This window comes from Gouania willdenowi, chromosome 1 (assembly GCF_900634775.1).
Source record: "Gouania willdenowi chromosome 1, fGouWil2.1, whole genome shotgun sequence".
NCBI lineage: Eukaryota > Metazoa > Chordata > Actinopteri > Blenniiformes > Gobiesocidae > Gouania > Gouania willdenowi.
Window position 1 is genome coordinate 18,631,753 of NC_041044.1, and position 19,880 is coordinate 18,651,632.

The 19,880-nt window shown below is 37.7% G+C and overlaps 3 protein-coding genes across 3 annotated transcripts in view; 2 read left to right on the forward strand and 1 right to left on the reverse strand.

The window, feature by feature from the left end:
- Positions 1 to 511: 511 nt before the first annotated feature.
- tmem192 (transmembrane protein 192) lies at positions 512 to 14,872 on the forward strand. The gene is made up of 6 exons (XM_028444379.1): positions 512 to 669; positions 3,089 to 3,244; positions 3,547 to 3,808; positions 4,753 to 4,875; positions 12,126 to 12,228; positions 14,150 to 14,872. The coding sequence occupies exons 1-6, from the start codon at positions 640 to 642 to the stop codon at positions 14,262 to 14,264; spliced, it is 789 nt and encodes a 262-aa protein (XP_028300180.1). The 5' UTR covers positions 512 to 639; the 3' UTR covers positions 14,265 to 14,872.
- Positions 14,873 to 16,143: 1,271 nt separating this feature from the next.
- apela (apelin receptor early endogenous ligand) lies at positions 16,144 to 18,672 on the reverse strand. The gene is made up of 3 exons (XM_028444414.1): positions 18,588 to 18,672; positions 16,821 to 16,910; positions 16,144 to 16,538 (listed from the first exon to the last, which is right to left on the reverse strand). The coding sequence occupies exons 1-2, from the start codon at positions 18,670 to 18,672 to the stop codon at positions 16,822 to 16,824; spliced, it is 174 nt and encodes a 57-aa protein (XP_028300215.1). The 3' UTR covers positions 16,144 to 16,538; position 16,821.
- marchf1 (membrane-associated ring finger (C3HC4) 1) overlaps positions 18,646 to 19,880 on the forward strand; it is a 49,275-nt gene continuing 48,040 nt past the window's right edge. Inside the window, exon 1 of the mRNA XM_028444329.1 lies at positions 18,646 to 18,695. The gene's annotated coding sequence lies outside the window, so the exon portion shown is untranslated. The remainder of the gene's footprint in view (positions 18,696 to 19,880) is intronic.

A 19,880-nucleotide genomic window follows, 5' to 3' on the forward strand; every position in this document is an offset into this window, starting at 1 on the left:
TAGGGGTGAGAAATAACACAGTAATCGATAATTCATGTAAATATTTCCACAGAAGGTCGGTTAACGGATATTTTAAACAGTATGGTTGAGCTGCTGATTTTGATATGTATTTAATATTTATAATTTCGGTAGAACTTCCCATTTTGTTCAGTGTTTATTGTATATGTTAGACGCAAGGATACAGCACCACTGAGTTTATAGTTATCCTCTGCTGGTTGAACAAAAGATGAGAAGTACACGTGTCTCCTGTGTCTGAATGCAAATGCCATATGTTTAAAAATAAATAAATAAATGAATAAATGAAATAAATAAATAAATAAATAAATAAATAAATAAATAAATAAATAAATAAATAAATAAATAAATAAATAAATAAATAAATAAATAAATAAATAAATAATATACATGTATTATGTCTACTTAGCGAAGAGAGAAGTAATGTCAAAACAATTTATAAACAGACCAAAAGAGACATTAGGACCCGCGTCACTTCCGGAACTATTGTGTCAGGAATCAATTCTCCACGGCACCAGAGAAATGAGACACAGGAAGTTTACTATTAGAAAGCAGAGCTCGTTAAAATGTCACTTCTTCTTGTTGTTTGTGTCTGTTTGACTTAAACGTATAACATCGAGGAACATGGACACCCGGAGAAACCCGCCGCAAACGGTACGTACCTGTGGTTACCATGACAACCACCGAGCGGGCTGAGCTCCAGCTGTTAGCTTGTCACATGATTATGATTATGATCGTGTGTGTTTGTTTGTTTGTTTGAACTGTAGCCGCTCGTGTAAATCCTCACATGATGGTGTGTTTTCTTGTTTTTTTTTTTTTTTTTTTAAAGGAAACTGGTTTAGTGCCATTAGTGACATCGTTCCACTACTGAGTGAGGCTGTGAAATTAAAAACAAGTGTTACCGTGTATTCTACAATATAATGCAACTATGTCACAATAACAAACCCTGCGTCACAGCCAGATTTCAGGCTGTAGTCTGCCATATACACTTAATATGTGACCTAATGTTTTGTGCCACGTATATAAGAAATCATTAAATTCACAGTGATTAAAAAGTTGCTCATTACATTTAAGAAAATCATTTTTTAAAATGCATTTACGACCTTTTTTCTCACTTCTAAATAGTAAGTGGCTATTCATGCGGAAACGTATGAAGAACCTGCCAGTCTATTCATACGGAACGCCCCTCATTGGCCAGTTTAAATGACGTGATAGTTGCACCACGTGACTTAAAGTTCCGTCAGTTTTATTTTAGCTCATATTTATTTTTTGCTACCTCGCTAAACCTTTTGTTTTAGCCCTAACCCAGGAAATACCCTAAATGTTTATTTTTTTTGTATATGTATTTTTTATATGTATATGTTTCTATATTAATAGACACTTTGCTCTAAATATTAGCTATTTCTTTTTTTTTTTTTTTGGTAATGCTGTATTCAAGGGGAGAACATTTTCCACGTGAATTTAAGAACTGGGAATTTTGGTATATTCAAAAATATAACATTTTTAGAATTAACCGGAAATTGGCAGTCTTTTTCTTTTAAATATTCTTGAATTTATCAGAAAATTTCCACTCCTTTGTGACCTTAATGTGGAGTATTGGTTGAATGTTTGAAAAGTACTGTTATATTTAGATGTCGGGCTTTCTAAAGTTCTAAGTCAACATTCTAGTTGTCTTTATGTCGTACTACATTTTTATAGGTCTTTGACACCTTTGTGGGATTTACAGTAATTGAAAAAAACAAACCAAAAAAATAATAATAATAATAATTTGCAGTATTTGTGGTAAAAATGTAAAAAAAAAAAGGAAAGAAAGATAGAACAGGTTTCCCAAGTTAATAATATATTCCCTTCAAGCAAAAGGTGGGAATCATGTTTAAAAATAGTATGAATATAAATAATTCAGTTTTACTCACCTGAGGGGTATTCCATAAAGCGGGTTATGTTCAAACTCTGAGTATGTTCAGGCTCAAATCAGGGAAACTCTGAGTGTCCCATTCCTAAACGCGAGGTATGTTCTTCTCTGAGTATGTTACCATGGCAACATTGTCCGAACTAAACCTGGTCGCTGGCGGGTTTTATCGAAGAAACCCTGGGTTTTTACCTGGCTCCGCCCACCTTAACACTGTTTCTAAACACTTTAATAAACCTGAACACTCTTCTCTGAAACACATTAGTAACATCACACGCCACAGACGTGCTCACATCATTACTAATGTTGTGTTGCTTTATGTTTATGTTATGTAGTTTTTTTTTTTATAACATTGTGGATACAGAGCATTTAGGGAAAGACACTGAGAGGTTGATCTGCATTCAAACATCTACTGACGTCTGTAGTAAAGTTCCCTGGATACAAACCTGTGGATAATATAAAGGAGGAGATGACAATTTTTTTTAAAGACGTGACCATTTTAATTGGAAAGACATTTTCCATTAAGAGAAACATTTTGGATGAAGAAATGTTAGAGGGATGAGTGTGTAGAGAGAAGATCAGGTTACCAAAAACATAGGATCTTATCGCAGTCTTTTTTTATTTCGAAGTGTCTATTAATACAGAAACGTGTCAATAGACCCCGGGACTATTGATATGGAAACGTTCGTTTTCCTGACCTTTTCTACAGAAATGTGCCTGTGTTTTTTCACCGTGTCAGGATGGCCGAGTGGTCTAAGGCGCCGCACTCAAGGGTCCTTCCTTCCACTAAGTGGGTTCAAATCCCACTTTTGTCATATATATTTTTTCATTTTAACATGGCAAATTCCACCTTTAAAAATACATATATGAAAAAAATTTACATTTTAAGGTATTTCCTGGGTTAGGGTTAGGGATAGGGCTAAAATAAAAGGCTTAGCGGTGTAGCTAAAAATAAATGTAAGCTAAAATAAAACTGATGGAACTTTAAGTCACGTGGTGCACCTGTTACGTCACCTAAACTGGCCAATGAGGGCTAGCAGTCTATTAATAAGTTTTCGTATGAATAGCCACAACCTTTTTTTTAATTTTAGAATAAATTAAAAAAGTTTTTTATTGCTGCAGTACGTAATTTTTTCTTCTTCCCTTGAAACTCTGGTGATGTAGCGAGAACCTTCCTCAGTGGATCTGATGAGGAGCTCGGAGGAGGACTCTCTAGTGGAAGGTCCACTGATCTCTGCTGATGCCCTCCACTCTGCCATCAGGAGAGAGTTTCAGACCATTCCCACTTCGTGTCACGCCAGCCTGCTGTCTCTGCTGCATGTAGGACACACACAAGCTCTGATTTGTATATGATTACAATGAAATAAACTCATAAATGGAAATCCATTCCTTTTTTTGCAACCAGAATAAAAGTGAATTCACATTGTCTTTATTTTGGAAAGTAAAATGTGATTCTGCATCGCAAAAAAAAGGTGGAAACATCAGCAATGATCTGGTATCATTTCTCTTTTATTGTAATAGTTTCACACCAAAAATCAATCTGATATTAATCCTAAATCTCCGCTCACTGTTTAGCCCTTGGTGCATTTTTAAAAATCTCATTGTGTTATCTCTCCTTACAGGTTGTGTACGTGGTCTTATCTGTGTGTGTGGGAGTGCTGTGTGTGTTGAAGTTTGGCCAGGAGGAGGTGTGTATGAAGATCCTGGGCAGCGTGCAGGGCGACACCGTCGTTGTGTTCGGGAAGGTGTGTTTGTGGGTGCTGGTGGTTCTGTTCACAGCCTACGTGAAGCACCACCATAACCGAGCCCGCATCAGAGGCTACCTGCTCTTCTACAGGAACATGAAGGACCTCAAACACCTGCCACTCATCACACACTCTGCTGGTAAAGGAACACACCATAGGCTGCGTCCAAATAGTCCCTCCTATCTCCTTTCCTATCCACTGTTCCTTCAAGTGTTTAAGTGGTGACCATGATAAACAGTGTCCGAGTTCTCTTTAAGCTCAGGAAAATAGGCTCAATGCTTCCTTTTTTACTTCCTTTAGCCTAGGAAATACTGATGCATCCTTTACCAAAGGAGACGAGATAATGCTGACCCACAATTCCTTGCGGTGACAACATTACACCCGAGTGCTTACGGAAACGCACGATAAGTAACGGAGATCATGTGAGTTACCAATGCAATAATATGCCTTGAACCACTTTAAATAAATAGTTTAAAACCCATATATTATGATATGTAAGACATATTATCAGATTATAACTGACAGAAAAGAGACACTGTGGTTCAAGAAAAAGGGATCAGAGACATTTTAACCCACATTATATTTTATTCAACATAATTCATATTTGTTAGTGGAAGGTGTCTAGGTGAGCAACCATTCCCAACGTGACGGTTTTTTAGTTTCACTTTTGTTCCTCGTTGCCTGGTAGCCTCTTTTCCTTTGATTTACATTTAGACCGTGTGATTTTTTTTTAGATTATATCAGCGGAAAGTGTTAAAAATGTGCTTTTAGTCCATTTTTGGAAATTTGTATTTTATCATCCACGGCAAACGTCACTAATCTTTGCGGCCGTCAAATTATTACGTCACCTATTTGAAGTGCGTCTTGATTGTTAAAACAAACGTGATGGCCTTTCCCTAACTCCTCTCCTAACACCTTTCCTTAACCCCATGACGTCATCCACAGGGCTATGGAAAAGTTGATAGGAAAGGAGATGGGGGGACTATATGGACACAGCCCATAATTATCAACTGCACTAGCTGCTGTTGTCCACAAGGGGGCAATATGCTGAAGCAGATGTGATTGTCTCTTCTGTGTGGACAGGAAATGCTCTGCTACTGCTGCTTCAGGCTGTTGATGTGAGTCCAGCTGTGCACATCTACATGCTGCTCACTGTGCTGGGGCTGGAGTGCCTGGTGTCTGTGTCGAGCCTCATCTATTACGCAGGTAATAAGTAACGCGTTGTCAAATAAAAAAACAACCAATGGTTTGATTAAATCCTGCAACTAATTTGAGATGTTGCCTCCTTCCTTGATGTTTATTCAGTCAGTTATCTATGAGCCACACTATCAGAGTTTCATCTCAGCATTTGGAATAATGGCCAATCTGAAGGTTAATACAGGAGCAATAAAGGGTTTAGTCTGTTGTTAATATGTACATTTTTTGTTTTTTTGTCTATTTTTGTTGTCATTTTCTACATTTTTCTTGTTTTGTGTTATAAGAGTCATTATGTGCAATTTTTGGTCGTTTTGTTGGTTTTTTGGAGTCGTTTGTATATTTTATTTTTGTTTAAGCTTAGTATTATTTTGTTTTATTCTGTGTATTTTTGTTGTTATGAGTCATTGGCCCTGATTTATCAACCATTCATACATTCAGATCTGAGCGAAATAGGACCTCATTCAGGCTTTTAAATGTAAATACAAAATAGTTCATCGAACATTTACAAATGTGGTACAATGATCAGTAATGTGATGTAGTATAGGCATATTAAACACAGACAAGGGACAACATTTAGTCATTTTTAAGGTTTTTCTTAAAGTGTTTCAATCATTAATTTCATTTAATGTGATATTTATTGCCTAAAACATGTGGACTTAGGCCGATAAAAACGTCATATCCGTGCGTGTCTCCAGGACCTCTGTTGTGAAGTTGCTCACAGCACACAGGGGGGCAGACGTCAACTACTCAGTAACTGATTCTCTTCCACAAAGCGATCAAATGCGCTCCTTTAATTCCAGTTTTCACACTGTCAAAAAGCACATCTTTGTTTTGTTCTACCTAAGTGGGCGGGGCCTCCCAACCAAGAGTGCTTAACAAGTTAATAACGATCGAATTCAGCCACCAGATTTATCAATTTGTACGGTGGGATTGGTCAAATATGAATGTTTCATGAATCACACGTTAGTCCTGTTGTATGACCAAATGTGCACTCAAATTTGCACCAATGGGTGTATTTTTGTTGTTGTTTTGGAGTTATTTTTGTTCTGAATTTGTTTATTTTCCTGTTATTTTTGTGTATATTTCATCCCATTTGTTTTTGCACTAAATTTGTGTATTTTTGCTGTCCTTTTGTGCATGTATTATTTATTTTTTTGAGTAATTTTGTGTACGTTTGCTGTTTTGTGTGTTTACTTTGGGGACGGCACAACATTTTTACTGCCATGGGTTTGTGCAGGTAGATTTTCATCACAAGGTTAACACATTAATAGGGTTTATTTTAGAGTGGGAAGTTTGAAAAATTAAAAAAAATCATGATGGATCTCTACAGATCTAAGGCTATATTTTTGCAGATGAAATTTTTGAAGCATGATTGCAGTGTGTCTGCAATGATGCAGTGACGTCCATCCCTGCCTCTTGCTCAGGTTTTGCTGTGGATGAAAACAGTATCAGCAGCTGTTTCATGTGAAAAGACACACCCCGTAGTTACATTAGATCCAAACAGAGGCACTACCCCCCAAGCTGTATCTTCGTGCATCAGCATCACAATACTTGCCCTGCCCTTTTCAGACCTGACAGCATGACAATCAGCCTTTCAGGCCCCGGTCCAGCCTTCTTCTGTCTCCCTGTCCTCACTGATGTGCTGACTCTTTGCTTCCGATACAAGCACTCTGCCTGTTCTGGTGGATGACACTCATGCCCATCTACGTATCCATTGTGTGATCCTCCAAGGCCTCAGACCTCGAAGTGTTCACATTTGGCTTTCAAAGTGAAAAGTATCTTCTTTTCTTTCCTCAGCAATCTTTTGCTCTTTGAGTTGAAGTTCCATTGGTTTGATGCATGCAAACACATGGAACCAAAAGTCAATTTATCCCACTCGGTTTCCACGATTAACTTTTTTGTGATGTTGATAATTTTTGCTTTCAGTTAAGAATTTTCTATCAAGAATTGCAAGTGAAAATTTTGAATAATTTCCAAAATAAGGGCTTTAATTCAAAAAGATTTAATACAATCTTTAATGAAAGCAACTAAATTTCATATCTCTTCCAACGGACTTCATCAGATCCCTTAGAACCAATGAGGTATTGTATTTTTACCCATTTGGTTCAGTGTTTGAAATTCTTGAGCCCTTTGTAAGCTTTGATATATTAAAACAACAGATTTAGCATTTCCGTGGCTTTTACAGTAAATGCAAAATGTCATAAAAACAACAAACATTAAAATCAATTTTTTTTATTGAGGTGCTTTACTTTTGTAGTGTTTATTGTCTTTCACTGTGAGCTTGTGCAGACTTCTTCCACCTAAGTTAGTTATTTAAGCACAATAAATTATTTATTGCTTATGTAGCTTTTCTACAATTAAGTAATAAACTACTAACCGTTTTTATTGCACCTCTTCATTTAAATAAAAATCCTCACAATAACAAAAGCATGCAAATTTATAACCCACAACTTTTTAAATTTTACTAACCATGTAAGAACTTCCTGGTTTAATGAAATATTGTCACCAGAAGCTAAAATAGAGATTTTCTGGAGGAAATTTTCCAACTAGAGATCCTAAAATAAACTTTAATTATTCTTGTTATTACTGCAACGAGGTCCTCGAATACCTTGATTACAATAATGATCAATCAATTTGAAACCTTCTTTTAAAAATAAATACATGTCAAATAATAATAATAATAATGATAGTAATTCAATTTTAAAAACATCTATTTATACATTTTATTTTAATTTTTTCTTCTTTTCTTGTTTTTTTTTTTATTAACCATTTGTCATTTGACACCACACGTAGTGGAATCTTTTCCTGACAAATGTGCACGTTTTTTTCTAATTTACGTAAGTATTTAATTTTTTTTAATGAAAACAAATGTGTTGGTAATTACTTATTTTCTTTAATGTTTAATATTTACACCAGTATGTTATTCAAATTAACATGTTATTTAGCAAAAGTATATTTTGTCAGATTATTCTATTAATTGATGCCAAAATATTCAATAGCTGCAGCTGTACTCGTTATTAGAAATTTAAGATCTTATTTGTGTCTTTAGTAGGGCTGGGTATCACCAGGTACCTCACAATACGATACTGTCACGTTATTATGCCCCCCCACCCCCACCCACCCCCGATAGCGATAATATCACGATACAGCGATTCTGCGAAAGTCGATATATTGTTTTCGCCATGTCTTTTATGTTGTAATACAAAAAAATAAATAAATATCAATATTTGGCGCCAGTATATCGATATTGTACTGCTAGATGAAATATCGCAATATATCGTATTTTGGCACAGCACTAGCCTTTAGAAATATAGAAATATTACAATGTTGGAGATAATATTCAAAAACATTTTAAAGTAGTAATCCAAGTCCAAAAGCTAACAATAATTTGCGTGACTCACAAATTTGTCATAATTTGACTAATATTCCTGAAGCCAGAAGCATATTCTTTGCCAACACTGATGATGGAGACCACAGTGATCCACAGTTATGTAGCTCTGAACAAACTGCTGCTTTAAATCTACAGTGAAGATGCTCCAGACAATCTCTAGTAAATGGATCCTTATTGAAGGTGTGTTTGGCAGCTGAGGGGCACAGATTGTAGAAGACTAGATTAGAAGCATTAGGATATACCCTAACCAAAGGGTAGGACACAAACACACACTATTGTCTCCATGTTTACAGTGCTGATGATTGGGGGTCTCTCTTTGCCCATCGCATTCCTGCTCAGATCAGGGCAGTCACGCATGACACAAACCAAGCAACGCCTCGCAGCACAAACCCAACACACACACACACACACACACACACACACACACACACACACACACACACACACTCTGACCGATGCAGAGTCAAGGTGACACCACAGAGGACATCATCGGTGATAAGAAAATTAGAGGTTCTTGTTAGGGGAGGAACTGAGGGAGTGACATAAGGCCTCCAGCCATGAAGTCCATACAGGAAGACTGACTCTTTGAAGTGCGTGCTCTCTGTGTGTGTGTGTGTGTGTGTGTGTGTGTGTGTGTGTGTGTGTGTGTGTGTGTGTGTGTGTGTGTGTGTGTGTGTGTGTGTGTGTGTGTGTGTGTGTGTGTGTGTGTGTGTGTGTGTGTGTGTGTGTGTGTGTGTGTGTGTGTGTGTGAGGTTTTCTGTATGTTTCTGTCTCTCTCATTTTAACTCGAATGTGTTCTCCTCAATAGACCTTCATACACATCAAAGTGATGCCAGGGCCTTCAAAGGTTTGACTGAGAATACATGTCTCTCCTCAGGCTGGCTATAGGAGTTAGCTTTAGCGCTGCAGGGCACAGCAGTAGCGCATGCTCACACAAATGCATATTATTAATAATGCTACACTGAACGCAGCAAATTCCTGCTTCCTGTTGAATTTTTGATATTCAATAATAAGTTGTCAATGTGAACCTTGTTTATTTACGCAGCACAAAAGCCTAAAAATAAAGCACACTGCATTTTTATCACAAATTCTCACTGAGAAGACTTTCACATTTACAAACCTTATTTTCTGTAGTCCAGTGGTTCCCAATCTTTTTTTGTCCCATGTACTCCCTTTACTTTTTGTTAAATCATGTGTACCCCCTCCTCATATCATAAGTAGCTTCTTCATAGTTTCATATGCTTTTTCATTTGTGGAACAGCGAGCACTCTCTAAACCCCTAACTGTCTCAAACATTGGTTCCCTGAGGCTTAATCTACAAATTCAAAACAATGTGTCTATTTGTAATTTAAAGTGGAATTATTATTTTTTTTAAATACCATGCAACTTTTATGTGTTTACTTCAGTATTAAGTGCAAAATGTAGCTAATTATTGTGTCCTATTGTCAGAAGTGTGATAAAATAGCCTCTACAGCATAAAATAATTTAAATAAAATAATAATGATAAATAAAAAGTTTCAATAAATTACAAGAAAATATATTTTATGATGCAATAGTCCTGTTAGTTTGTGGTTAAATTGTAAACAAAATAGCCTTAAAAAGAACTAGGAACATTTCCCAATTATTTTAAAAATAATTGTTAAATCTCTCCATATACCCCCTACAAAGTGCTTCTGTACCTCTAGAGGTACACGTACCCCTCTTTGGGAACCACCGCTCTAGTCCCAGTGCAGTTTTGTGAATACTGCACCCACTGCTGCTGTGCTAACTCACTTAGTGGTATTAAAGTGCAGTTTTGCTCCGATTACCTGGAAACCAAAAATATTCCCACCAACCAGGGACCTGTTGAGAAGCAAATGAATTTGAAAGGCAAACTCTGATTTGAGTGTAACTAAAATGGCAAACCAAAGAGGTTTCCAAGCTAAGGCGATATGTAATATAGCACAATTAGAGGTCAGGTTGGGGTCATCGTAGAGATTCTCGATGTTGAGAGGGAGACAAATATTTGAGGCCTACGAGTAATACTAGCGACTAACTCTGGTAATTTGATTTAGAATATTTGTGGAGTTTGTATGCTGATGGATGGATATGTGGAGGAAATACAAATTAAGAAAGCTTCCCTCTCCTGTCACTGGGCCCACACACACACAGAGACACACATATTCATTCCTATGGCAGTGTAAAAAAAAAGGAAGCAGCAGCAGTAACTAGAGGGAACTCCATATATAATGGTCCTTTTCTCAACCCCAAGGTACATATCAGGGCTTTCCTGTTGTGAGACTGCTACTGTATTATTAATGTTCTGAGTTGTTTTGACTATTTTTTTTCCACCGAATTGCAAAAACCCTCGGCGAGACCTAATTTGCTTGGTTTTAATCTCGTCACACAACGTTAATCCGACAGTCAGTGTCTCAATTGTGGGATCTCAACCCTATTTGGTTGCATTGCCAGTTAGTTTGAAGCAACCTGCAGCAGTAGACATTAACTGAAAGGGATAAAACCTAGAAATAATAATGATACAAACAAACACAGAAAACAAAGAAGACGTGTTATGCTGCCTATTTTTATTTATTTATTTTTCAATGACAGGAGACGATTCTAGTTCATATCACAGGATAGACCAAGTACACCGGTCCATCGTAGGAAAATCACAATTATCCACACATTCATAGTATTGTGACAGGAAAGTGAAATATAAATATAAATTAAAAAAGGAGCACAAAGCAAACAAAAATGTACAACATAACAGAATGAAAAATCAAATAAAATCAATAACACTTGTCAAAAATCAATAAACACAATACAACACAAGTACCAAAACATTTATAACATAACATAAATGACACACCTTTAAGTACACCTAATACCTACATCTCTAACTCAAGTAAACAAACATTCCATGTCTTTTCATGCTCAGTTATTCTGTTGTTATTTGTTGCTATAATTGTTTGTAGAATATACTGATGATAAACTATTCTAAGTTTTTCTTTTTCTTTTTAGCGCATTATTTTCTCCTGTAATTAATGAATCACAATTAACGCGTTAAAGTGACAGCTCTACTTTTAATACATGGTTGATACGTTTTCTGTTTATTTACATTTACTGTGAATATTTGACCATCAGCTGTTTGTTACTCAATGTGATTTACCTACTGTTGTCTTCACTACTTAATTTCTCAGGCTTTTAGGAATCTCTCTCCCTCTCACACATACTTGTCTACTGTTCCTTTATTTACACACACACACACACACACTGAGAGAGATTTAGGGCTCCATTATGCAGGAATGTGTAGTATTTCTTTAGATAGTGTGTATGTGGAGATGCTGCACTGTAGCAAAGTAAAGATAGCAGCTCTTTAGAGCCTCCCTGACAATTTCCTCCAGCTAATGACACCCAAGTCTTATCAATACACAACCAGCTCCTCCCCCTGCTCCTCTTCACATACATTGCTGATACACACTGTAGCCTTATTAAATTCACCCCCCCACACACACACCCCCTACCTCGCACTCTACCTTACGGCTTGCTCATCCTTGTGTGTAAAGGTGTGTTTAGGGTGTGAGAATTAGAGGTCTGAGTGCAGGATATGGCACCCCCATAAGGACTGAGTGCAGGATATAACAGCCTGTGTGTTTTAAGAGTGCGAAAGGGATGGAAAACCATAAAAATGAAGCGTGTGCTGTTTCTCACCTGAGTGATTACCACCGACAGGAAGCTCCAACTGCTCTCTGTGATTTTAAACACAAGTAGCGACGTTAACTTTGATCACTAGACATCTATTCTGATCGTCCCGATTCCGAGAAGTGGCTGATTTGTTGGCTTTGCATTAAGAAATAACAGCAGCAGCTGTTGTGTGTGTGTTTTTCAGTCAAGGTGAGGCAGTTCAACACAGAGCAAGCTGCACCGGATGTGAGCCAGGAAGATGTTTCACACTACAGCATCACAAGCTCACCGACGGAGACGGGCTTCAGGTAAGTGGACATTTTATTTGTAGGACTCCACACTGGCACACACACGTAGATGAGCATCTAAAATGTGACCCATGTAAATTAGCAGGACTTAAAAATGCTGGTTGGTGTAGTTTTGTGGCTTGTATCCATTTTACATTTACAATTGCTGACTCACTTTCCAATCCTGTTTCTCTGCTGGTAATGCTGTGTAATCGTTCAACATGACAATATGCTGACAACGTTTGGCGTCTGAATTATGGACATTCCTATAAAGCTTCAGTTTTCTGCAAGAAATACATTTAAGGGAACAGTTCTGCTGATTCATTTGTATTTGCACGTTTTGCGCTGGCTTTTAACACTGATATCCTCGTTGAATGTCCTTCTGCAGAAACTTCTAACTGCTGACGAACCCAGATGGACTTTGAGTCATTTTCTGGTGTTGTGCATGTAAGGTCTGAGTAGGCCTGCAGGACCTGGCTTTTGTTTTATCACAGATGTGGATTCTACAGCCAGCTATAAAATAGACGGAACAATGCTCTCTCCTTTAATGTTTGCACATAGGACGGAGCAGGAAGGAGAAAAACAAAGACACAGTTTGCAATGTTTATCAAGTCGCCTTGTAAACAGGACCACTGACCTTGAAGGAAAGCCGCCTCAAAACATCAAATGTGACCTTTTTAACACTGGAATCCACTGTAATGACCTTTGAGCATCAACAATGTCTTTCTGTAATAGAAAACTTTAGAATAAGAGTTTATTTTATGGGACCCCCAGAGTTATGCATCAAGTGGAAATCATTGTGTAAAGGTTGAATAACTCAGACTTCAAGTAAAGTAAGAAATCAACAATTAGCCATTAAAACTCTCCCCTTCTGCAATCTTTACTTTCCGATGTGTTATTATTAGTAGAACTATGGTGTGCGCACAAACGACTCCAATGACTAATGGCAGGTATTGTGGTTAATTTGTCAGTTTGTGGCTGAGATTTAATACTCAGCATGGTAACATTTAGGACTCAAAGTGTCATACCTGAAGCCACATTACCACACATTTCTGTGTGTGTGTGAGGTATAAGTAGTATCATGGAAAGCCATGATAGGGGCTGCCTGCACACTGAAAACAGGAGGTGTTGATATAGTATTCTGTACGACATATATTGGACACTGGTGAAAGTAATTAATTACAAGTACTTAAGTTACTGTAATTGAGTTGTTTTTATGGGTACTTGTACTTTTTGAGTATATTTATATATAATTTTACTTTTACTTCAGAAATTTCTACACCCAACTATTACTGAGTAAATTATATTTTTTGTTTTAAAATGATCAACGGACAAAAAATGAAAGGATCAGAATACAATCAAATGCATCACATCATAGCCGACCAACCAGATTCATTAATGCACGGCACCACAACAGCACTCAGTGTTTTAGCGTTCATACATGGAGCTATACATGGAGCCTGGGATTTTTTGAAAAATCATTTTGAATTGAATTCATTGGTGTTATTTTATTTAGAAAACAATTGTACATTTTGACAAACCTTTAATTTTATACAGATTATTTTGTGGAAAATAAATTAAGTTCCAATTTAGTTCCGATTTAGTCTCTTCCTTTTTAAGTTTATACATGAGATGTTTACTGTGTGTAAGGGAACCGTGGCAAGATTTATTTCCAAAAATAAAGGTGGGAAATGAAAGTAACTAGTAACTTTTACTTTGAGTATTATTTAATTGAGCTACTTTTCACTTGTACTGTCGTATTTTATGTATGACGTACTTGTATTTGAGTACAATTTCAATTACGTAACAGTACTTCTAGTTGAGTAGAATGTATTAGTACTCTTCACACCTCTTATTGGACACGTGTATACCTGAAACACATCACGACGCAGTGCTTCGGTTGTTTTGTGATGAAGCTCACCTGCTATTCCTTATCCCACAGAGGGAGCTCCAGCCTTGAGGAGGTGGTGGAGAAGCAGGCCGATCTGATCGAGTATTTAAAACAGCACAACACTGTCCTAAGCAAAAGGCTCCTCAACCTCACCGCTCAGCACTGACCTCAGTCCAGCTCTGTGGACAACGAGCCTGATCACCAAGTCGCTCAGAGAGGAATTTAAAGGAGAGAACTGGAGCCGTAGGAAACACTGGATACAGAACTAATGCACCTGTACATACAAAGTAAGCCAAGAGGACTCCTGTTGTCAGACATGGACAGATAACGCAGGAGGAGGTGAACTGAAAGTGGAAGACCGTTAAAGAGGCAGAGTGGGGTGGGGGTGAGAGAAGAGTCGTGGGTCACAGATCAGAGGTGAGGGGTTTTTATCACAGCATTACAGCCCCTAGTGACCCGTGTGAGCTGCTGCTTTTGTTATTGTGAGTGAAACGGTGAGCTCAGAAAGTCTTACAGATCGTCTGCACAGAGGAAGGAGAGGTTATCAGTTTTCCAGGTCAATTCAAAGAGAAAACAAGGGTTAAGAAGCACCTTAAAATGACTCTTAAATGCTGTTTTATATCAACAGGAAATTGTGTGAGTGCTATCCATTGATTTGGTTGTTTGGTTATTGTTTTGCGTTTTTTGTACGTCGCTGATCCAATAAAATGTCCAGTCTTTCAGTTTGGAATTTAAATTCTATCAGCATGATACATAATAAATACTGCTATTTCAGTTTTGGAGTATTGATGTGAACCGTGACGCCTTTGAATCGATTTTTAACTGCCTCACGATTAATCTTTACATCCCTATTGATTTTAGGATTAGGGCTAAAGCTTTGTGGAAGCTAATGGAAAAACCCAAAACTTTGCTTTTGCTGTGTTGAGTTTGAACAATTTGAAGAATCTGCGTAAACAGAGTATGGGATCATCAATTGTGCTGGTGTTGTTTGCTCTCTTTCCTTTACTCTGCATCATCTTTACCTCTCAAGTATTTACAACTCTGTTCCCATGTGGCTTCAAACGATACGAGCACTGTAGGTAGAAGGTTCTCTACCATCCTAGTTCTCATCAAGACGTTTGACTAAAAATGTCCATCCAAGCAGTCACTTTATCTAACATTATGGGTGTCAACTTTTCCATTTTCAATGCAATTCCGATATTGCTGCCTAATGAATTAGCCGATATCGATCCGATACGATATCAAAACGAATCATATGTACTTTTATTAGTTGTTTTTTTGTGTGTAGAATGTTTTAAAAGGCTTGATCAAGTGATACTATTCAGAGAACAATAGTCAGCAACAGTTGGTATGAGAAAAACTCACCCATTTATTAACCAATGGGTTACAGAAATCATAACCAAACACATAAGAATATTATACAGTTGAATAAAATAAAGTAAAACATAAATAATCTCAATGAAACCAATACAAAAAATATCAGAGATTTTATATGCAAGTCGATGCTTTTTTTTTTTTTCTTTCGGGCTGATATCGGACCAATATCTGATATCAATAACCCAATCCATTCATTTTCCCACACGCCTGTTCCGTGATACTACCCTCTTGCTGTTTTAGAAGTATTACCTTACCAACCACCAGTTCATCTAAACCAGTGATTTTTAGAGATGATGTTACTCATGAGTGGATGATTATGTTTTTCTATCTGATAGATTTCAAATTTTTAGGTTTTTAAGATTTTTTTGTCAGTGATATAAATGTTTATTATCAGACACTCTGCGTCCAGTTACTTTAGCGTCGCTAATTATTCCCAAATAATGTTAGTTCTGTGCCATCAGCAATGATTGAAAAATGACTTCATTGTCCCATAAGTTGAGAGCATTTTTAGGACCTATCAGTTTTGGAGAAAAGTGTTACAAAACCAAACCAGAGTTATATCACAATTTTAATAAAAACATAAATCAATATACATCTGAAGTGCATATATGCAATAAAAAAAAAAAAAAAAACATTTCTAGAAATGTTCTAAAGATTATTTCCAGGTCTTTGGTCGGTAGCTTTAAATACCTGAGAATATTTTAAAATCGATGGTATTTTGGTTCCTTACTTCTCCATTTCCCTTAATTTTCAGAAGGTGCTCAGCTGTGTGGCTTCCAGGCTGCCACTTCATCTCCTCATTCAGTCTTCTTCCATCACAAATAAATGGGGACTTAGACCTCTGAACATGGTCTTGGAACAAACACACATTTGTGGAGTCTTTTTGCAGAAACAGCAATATTTTGGTTTTTGATTGGCATTTTTACGGCATCCCACACTTTCTTTTTTTTTTGCCGCTTCCGAGGTTTTATTCAGACCCTGAGATCCATTCGTGCGTGTTGTATTTGCCACACACTGAAGTTTGCTTCATCCATCTGGGTCGGCCTTGTTGCTCTGCTTCCCCCTGTAATAAAGAAACATCTTTATATCCCTTGTTAAAGCAAATACCTATTCATCATGTGCAAAAGTTGGCTGTAACCCCCCGAGCCTCGTGGGTCTCAAGCCTTCAGGTTCATCATTAAGAAGATTTATGTCTGCGCCTCTGTTTTGTGTGAACACAAAACTCTGCCACAAATCACACACACCTTCCTAACTACGCCACGCCTAGGCCTTCACCTGGTTTAGCATCACACAGCTGGCTTTGTGGAAATGGTAGAAACACATGGGATGGTGCACTGGTCCTTACCTCACGGGAAGGGAACTCTGGAGTGCAGTGGAAGGCACCGTCTGTAATGGCAGTAGTGTCTGTGGTATTTTCTCCTCAGGTTCAAGAAATCTGGAAAAAGATGAGAAGAAATATGCATTTAAATGTGCATAGTGGACCATGTGGCATGTGACGCTTACAGGGGACAAGTCATTACAAATAAATGACAAAACAACAACAAAATTCAATGGTTAATAATATGAAATTACAGTAAATAAATATTTGTGTTTAATAGCACTATGGTATTTTGTGGGGTGTGTTGGTCTGTAGCTAGTAAATGTAGATATAGGGGAGGACTGTTTAATTTTTTTTCATCAGCTTTAGTTGATGATCAACAGGAACTGCGGATTTTCTTGAGTCGATACTACTTTTGCTCCTTCAATTTACATCCTAAAACTTACACAATGATGATAACAAATGGTATGAGTGTTATTTCTTTCTTTAAAAAAAAAAAAAAAAAAAAAACATTTATTGAAATTAACAAGAACAAGTAAAAAAACATTTAACAAATATTAAAAACCGGTGTCGTAGAACAAGAAAGGGTAAAAAATATTTCTCGTGCCTCTGTAAATAATGCAGATCGGCGAACGCAACAGCCTGCATCGGTCGATGCCGATACGCGTTAAAAACGCAAAAATCCGCCGATAATATCGGCCGGCTGATGTACCGGTTTATCACTAATAAATATACATTGGCGGGATTATAGTCGTGCACATTGAGCAAGAAAATTCTGAACGTGCATGTTAACGCTGGTATGTAAAAAAAAATTGACTATTTATAGAGTAATTTCTAAAAGTATGTCCCAAAACGTCACTTTCTGCACATTGAACTCATTGTTTTGTTATCCGGGCCCATTTTCCAAACAGCTGTGGCCAACCAGGAAGGTTATTTTAAAAGTTCCCTAATAAATCTCCTCTGCTTGTTACGAGCCAAGCCCAGGAAGAGATAAACAGCCAGATGACTTTATGACTCCAGAGGGTCTCCCCGGTCCCCACCCTCCGCACGCCTGGAGCAGAGATCCTTTACACATGGCACCGCAGCTCCGTGCCATGTTCATAAAGCCTGGCCTATTTGCATGACGCTCGGCCACCGTGATTAACAAAGGAGCGGCTTGGAGGCGGGAGACAAAAGGGACTCGCCTGGGGTCAGCTCCCCTCGTCCCCACCCTCCACCCCACTGTCCTCCATCACGTCCTCCGGGTTTATCACAACCAAAACCAGCCTGTTTGCACTATCACAAGTCAAATCCTATCGCCCACATTTTGTTTCCCCCAATTGCAAAACGCTCAACTAAGCAATAGCAAGCACTTTACATTGATAGGTGTTACTAATTAATTTAGCGAAAATGTGTTGCTTTTTTTCATTATTCAACTGCATTGCCTGAATATAAACACCTTCTACAGCATTTTCATTGATGAATTATGTACTTTGGATTGTTGGTGTTTGAATGTCAACATCATTATCTTGTTTAAGCTTTATATTTTAACTTTTTATTTCCAAAAAAAACATTTTTTTTTCCACATGCGACGAAAAATGGTTGCCGTAGTTACCAATTAATTAATTAAGACCCAGCCGCGCAAGACTTTTAACCGGATCTATAAAACTCAGGACAAGTCTGAAGTTGATGTGTTAAAAAAAGATTTTTTTATTCCATATTTTATTACTTAATGCAGAACTTCTTTTAAAATATATATATATGTATTTTCCGAGGTGTTTAGCGGTAGTTTACAGTGTGAGAGCGTGGTCCTACCTGGCCTGGCGGAGGACACCGACGTGGCACTCACTGCCATCAGCAGCAGCAGCATCAGCAGGTAGAGCGGGTTGAAGATCCTCATGGCGGCACTGCTGTGTGTTTCTGGTAAGGTTGACTTTTTTTTTAATGATATACGTTCCCCACTGGAGTGTTAGAGAGTCCTCCTGTGGTAGTGACGATGCTCTGTCTGTTCTTCTGCTTGGGTTTTTAGTCCAGAAAGATAAACACCAATAAGCCCCAGTGTTTCTAATGATGGCTTTAAAGAACGTGTGTGTGTGTGTGTGTGAAAAGTATTCTCAAGTTCTGAATACGATGTGGCTTTGAGAGCAGAGTGACAAAGGTAGCTCTCCCCCCACCTCATTTATGTGTCTTTTTTAGAGGGAGGGGGAGTAAAAAAAAAAAAGGGAGGTATCTCCCTTTGCTAGCCCCCACTTTACCCCCCCCCCCCCCCCCCCACACACACACACACACTTCAGTATTGCACATATTGACCCCACATGTAGAGGGTAATTCAAGTGCCAGGAAACCACCTCTTTGGACACTAACAGGTAGTTAAACACACATTCTCATGCTTCATTAAGTGTATGAAGTCATGTGACTGAGAGATATAATAATATAAAGAAGAAGAAGAAGAGTGCATTGATGTCAGATTACTTTGGTACAGTGTACTAAGCAGTAACTGAGAGGAGCAGGTCTTTGTAGAGCAGGGTCCCTCCCTCCTCCCATCAGTCACTCACCCCCTGCCCCCACACTGAGGTGGACACACATCTGGGGCTTTTGGGTGCTGCCACGAGGAGGGGTGGCTGCTTGTAAGGGGGTGCCATTGCTAAGAATATATAAAACAAGAGCATTCGAGAGGGTAAACGTCCTCAAAGTGCCAAATATCCTCTTTGCCAAATATTTATGGGTTATCTGGATCAGTGATCCTGATCATGGTGCCCGCATGGACCACTAGAGGCCTGTTCTAACAGCAGCACTAGTAACCAAGGAACTCTGTGTAAAATGTCATTTACTTGCCAGACTTCAAACATGAGATGAATACAGGCGACAGATGTAGTAGAGTTACAGTACATACTTAGGGCCCTATAAATTCAGTTTTATATTTTTACAAAATCCGTTTTATTTTTTTCCAAATTTCATTTATTTTTTTCCCCAATTCTGTTTTTTTCCACTTTAATTTTTGGATTCCTTTTTTTTAGTTTTAGAAATATTTATCATTTTTTTAAAAAGAAAATATTAGTTTTTAACTCCTGTGAGAAAACATAAATACTAACAAAAACATTAATAATT

What these genes read in the sequence shown, in the direction of transcription:
- tmem192 (XM_028444379.1), top strand. Translation starts at nt 640, where the DNA reads ATGGACACCCGGAGAAACCCGCCGCAAACG. An exon ending in ACTCATCACACACTCTGCTG is followed by an intron (nt 3,809 to 4,752) that starts GTAAAGGAACAC and finishes CTGTGTGGACAG; the next exon opens with GAAATGCTCTGCTACTGCTG. An exon ending in CCGACGGAGACGGGCTTCAG is followed by an intron (nt 12,229 to 14,149) that starts GTAAGTGGACAT and finishes CTTATCCCACAG; the next exon opens with AGGGAGCTCCAGCCTTGAGG.
- apela (XM_028444414.1), bottom strand. Translation starts at nt 18,672, where the DNA reads ATGAGGATCTTCAACCCGCTCTACCTGCTGATGCTGCTGCTGCTGATG. An exon ending in GGTGTCCTCCGCCAGGCCAG is followed by an intron (nt 16,911 to 18,587) that starts GTAGGACCACGC and finishes ATCTTTTTCCAG; the next exon opens with ATTTCTTGAACCTGAGGAGA.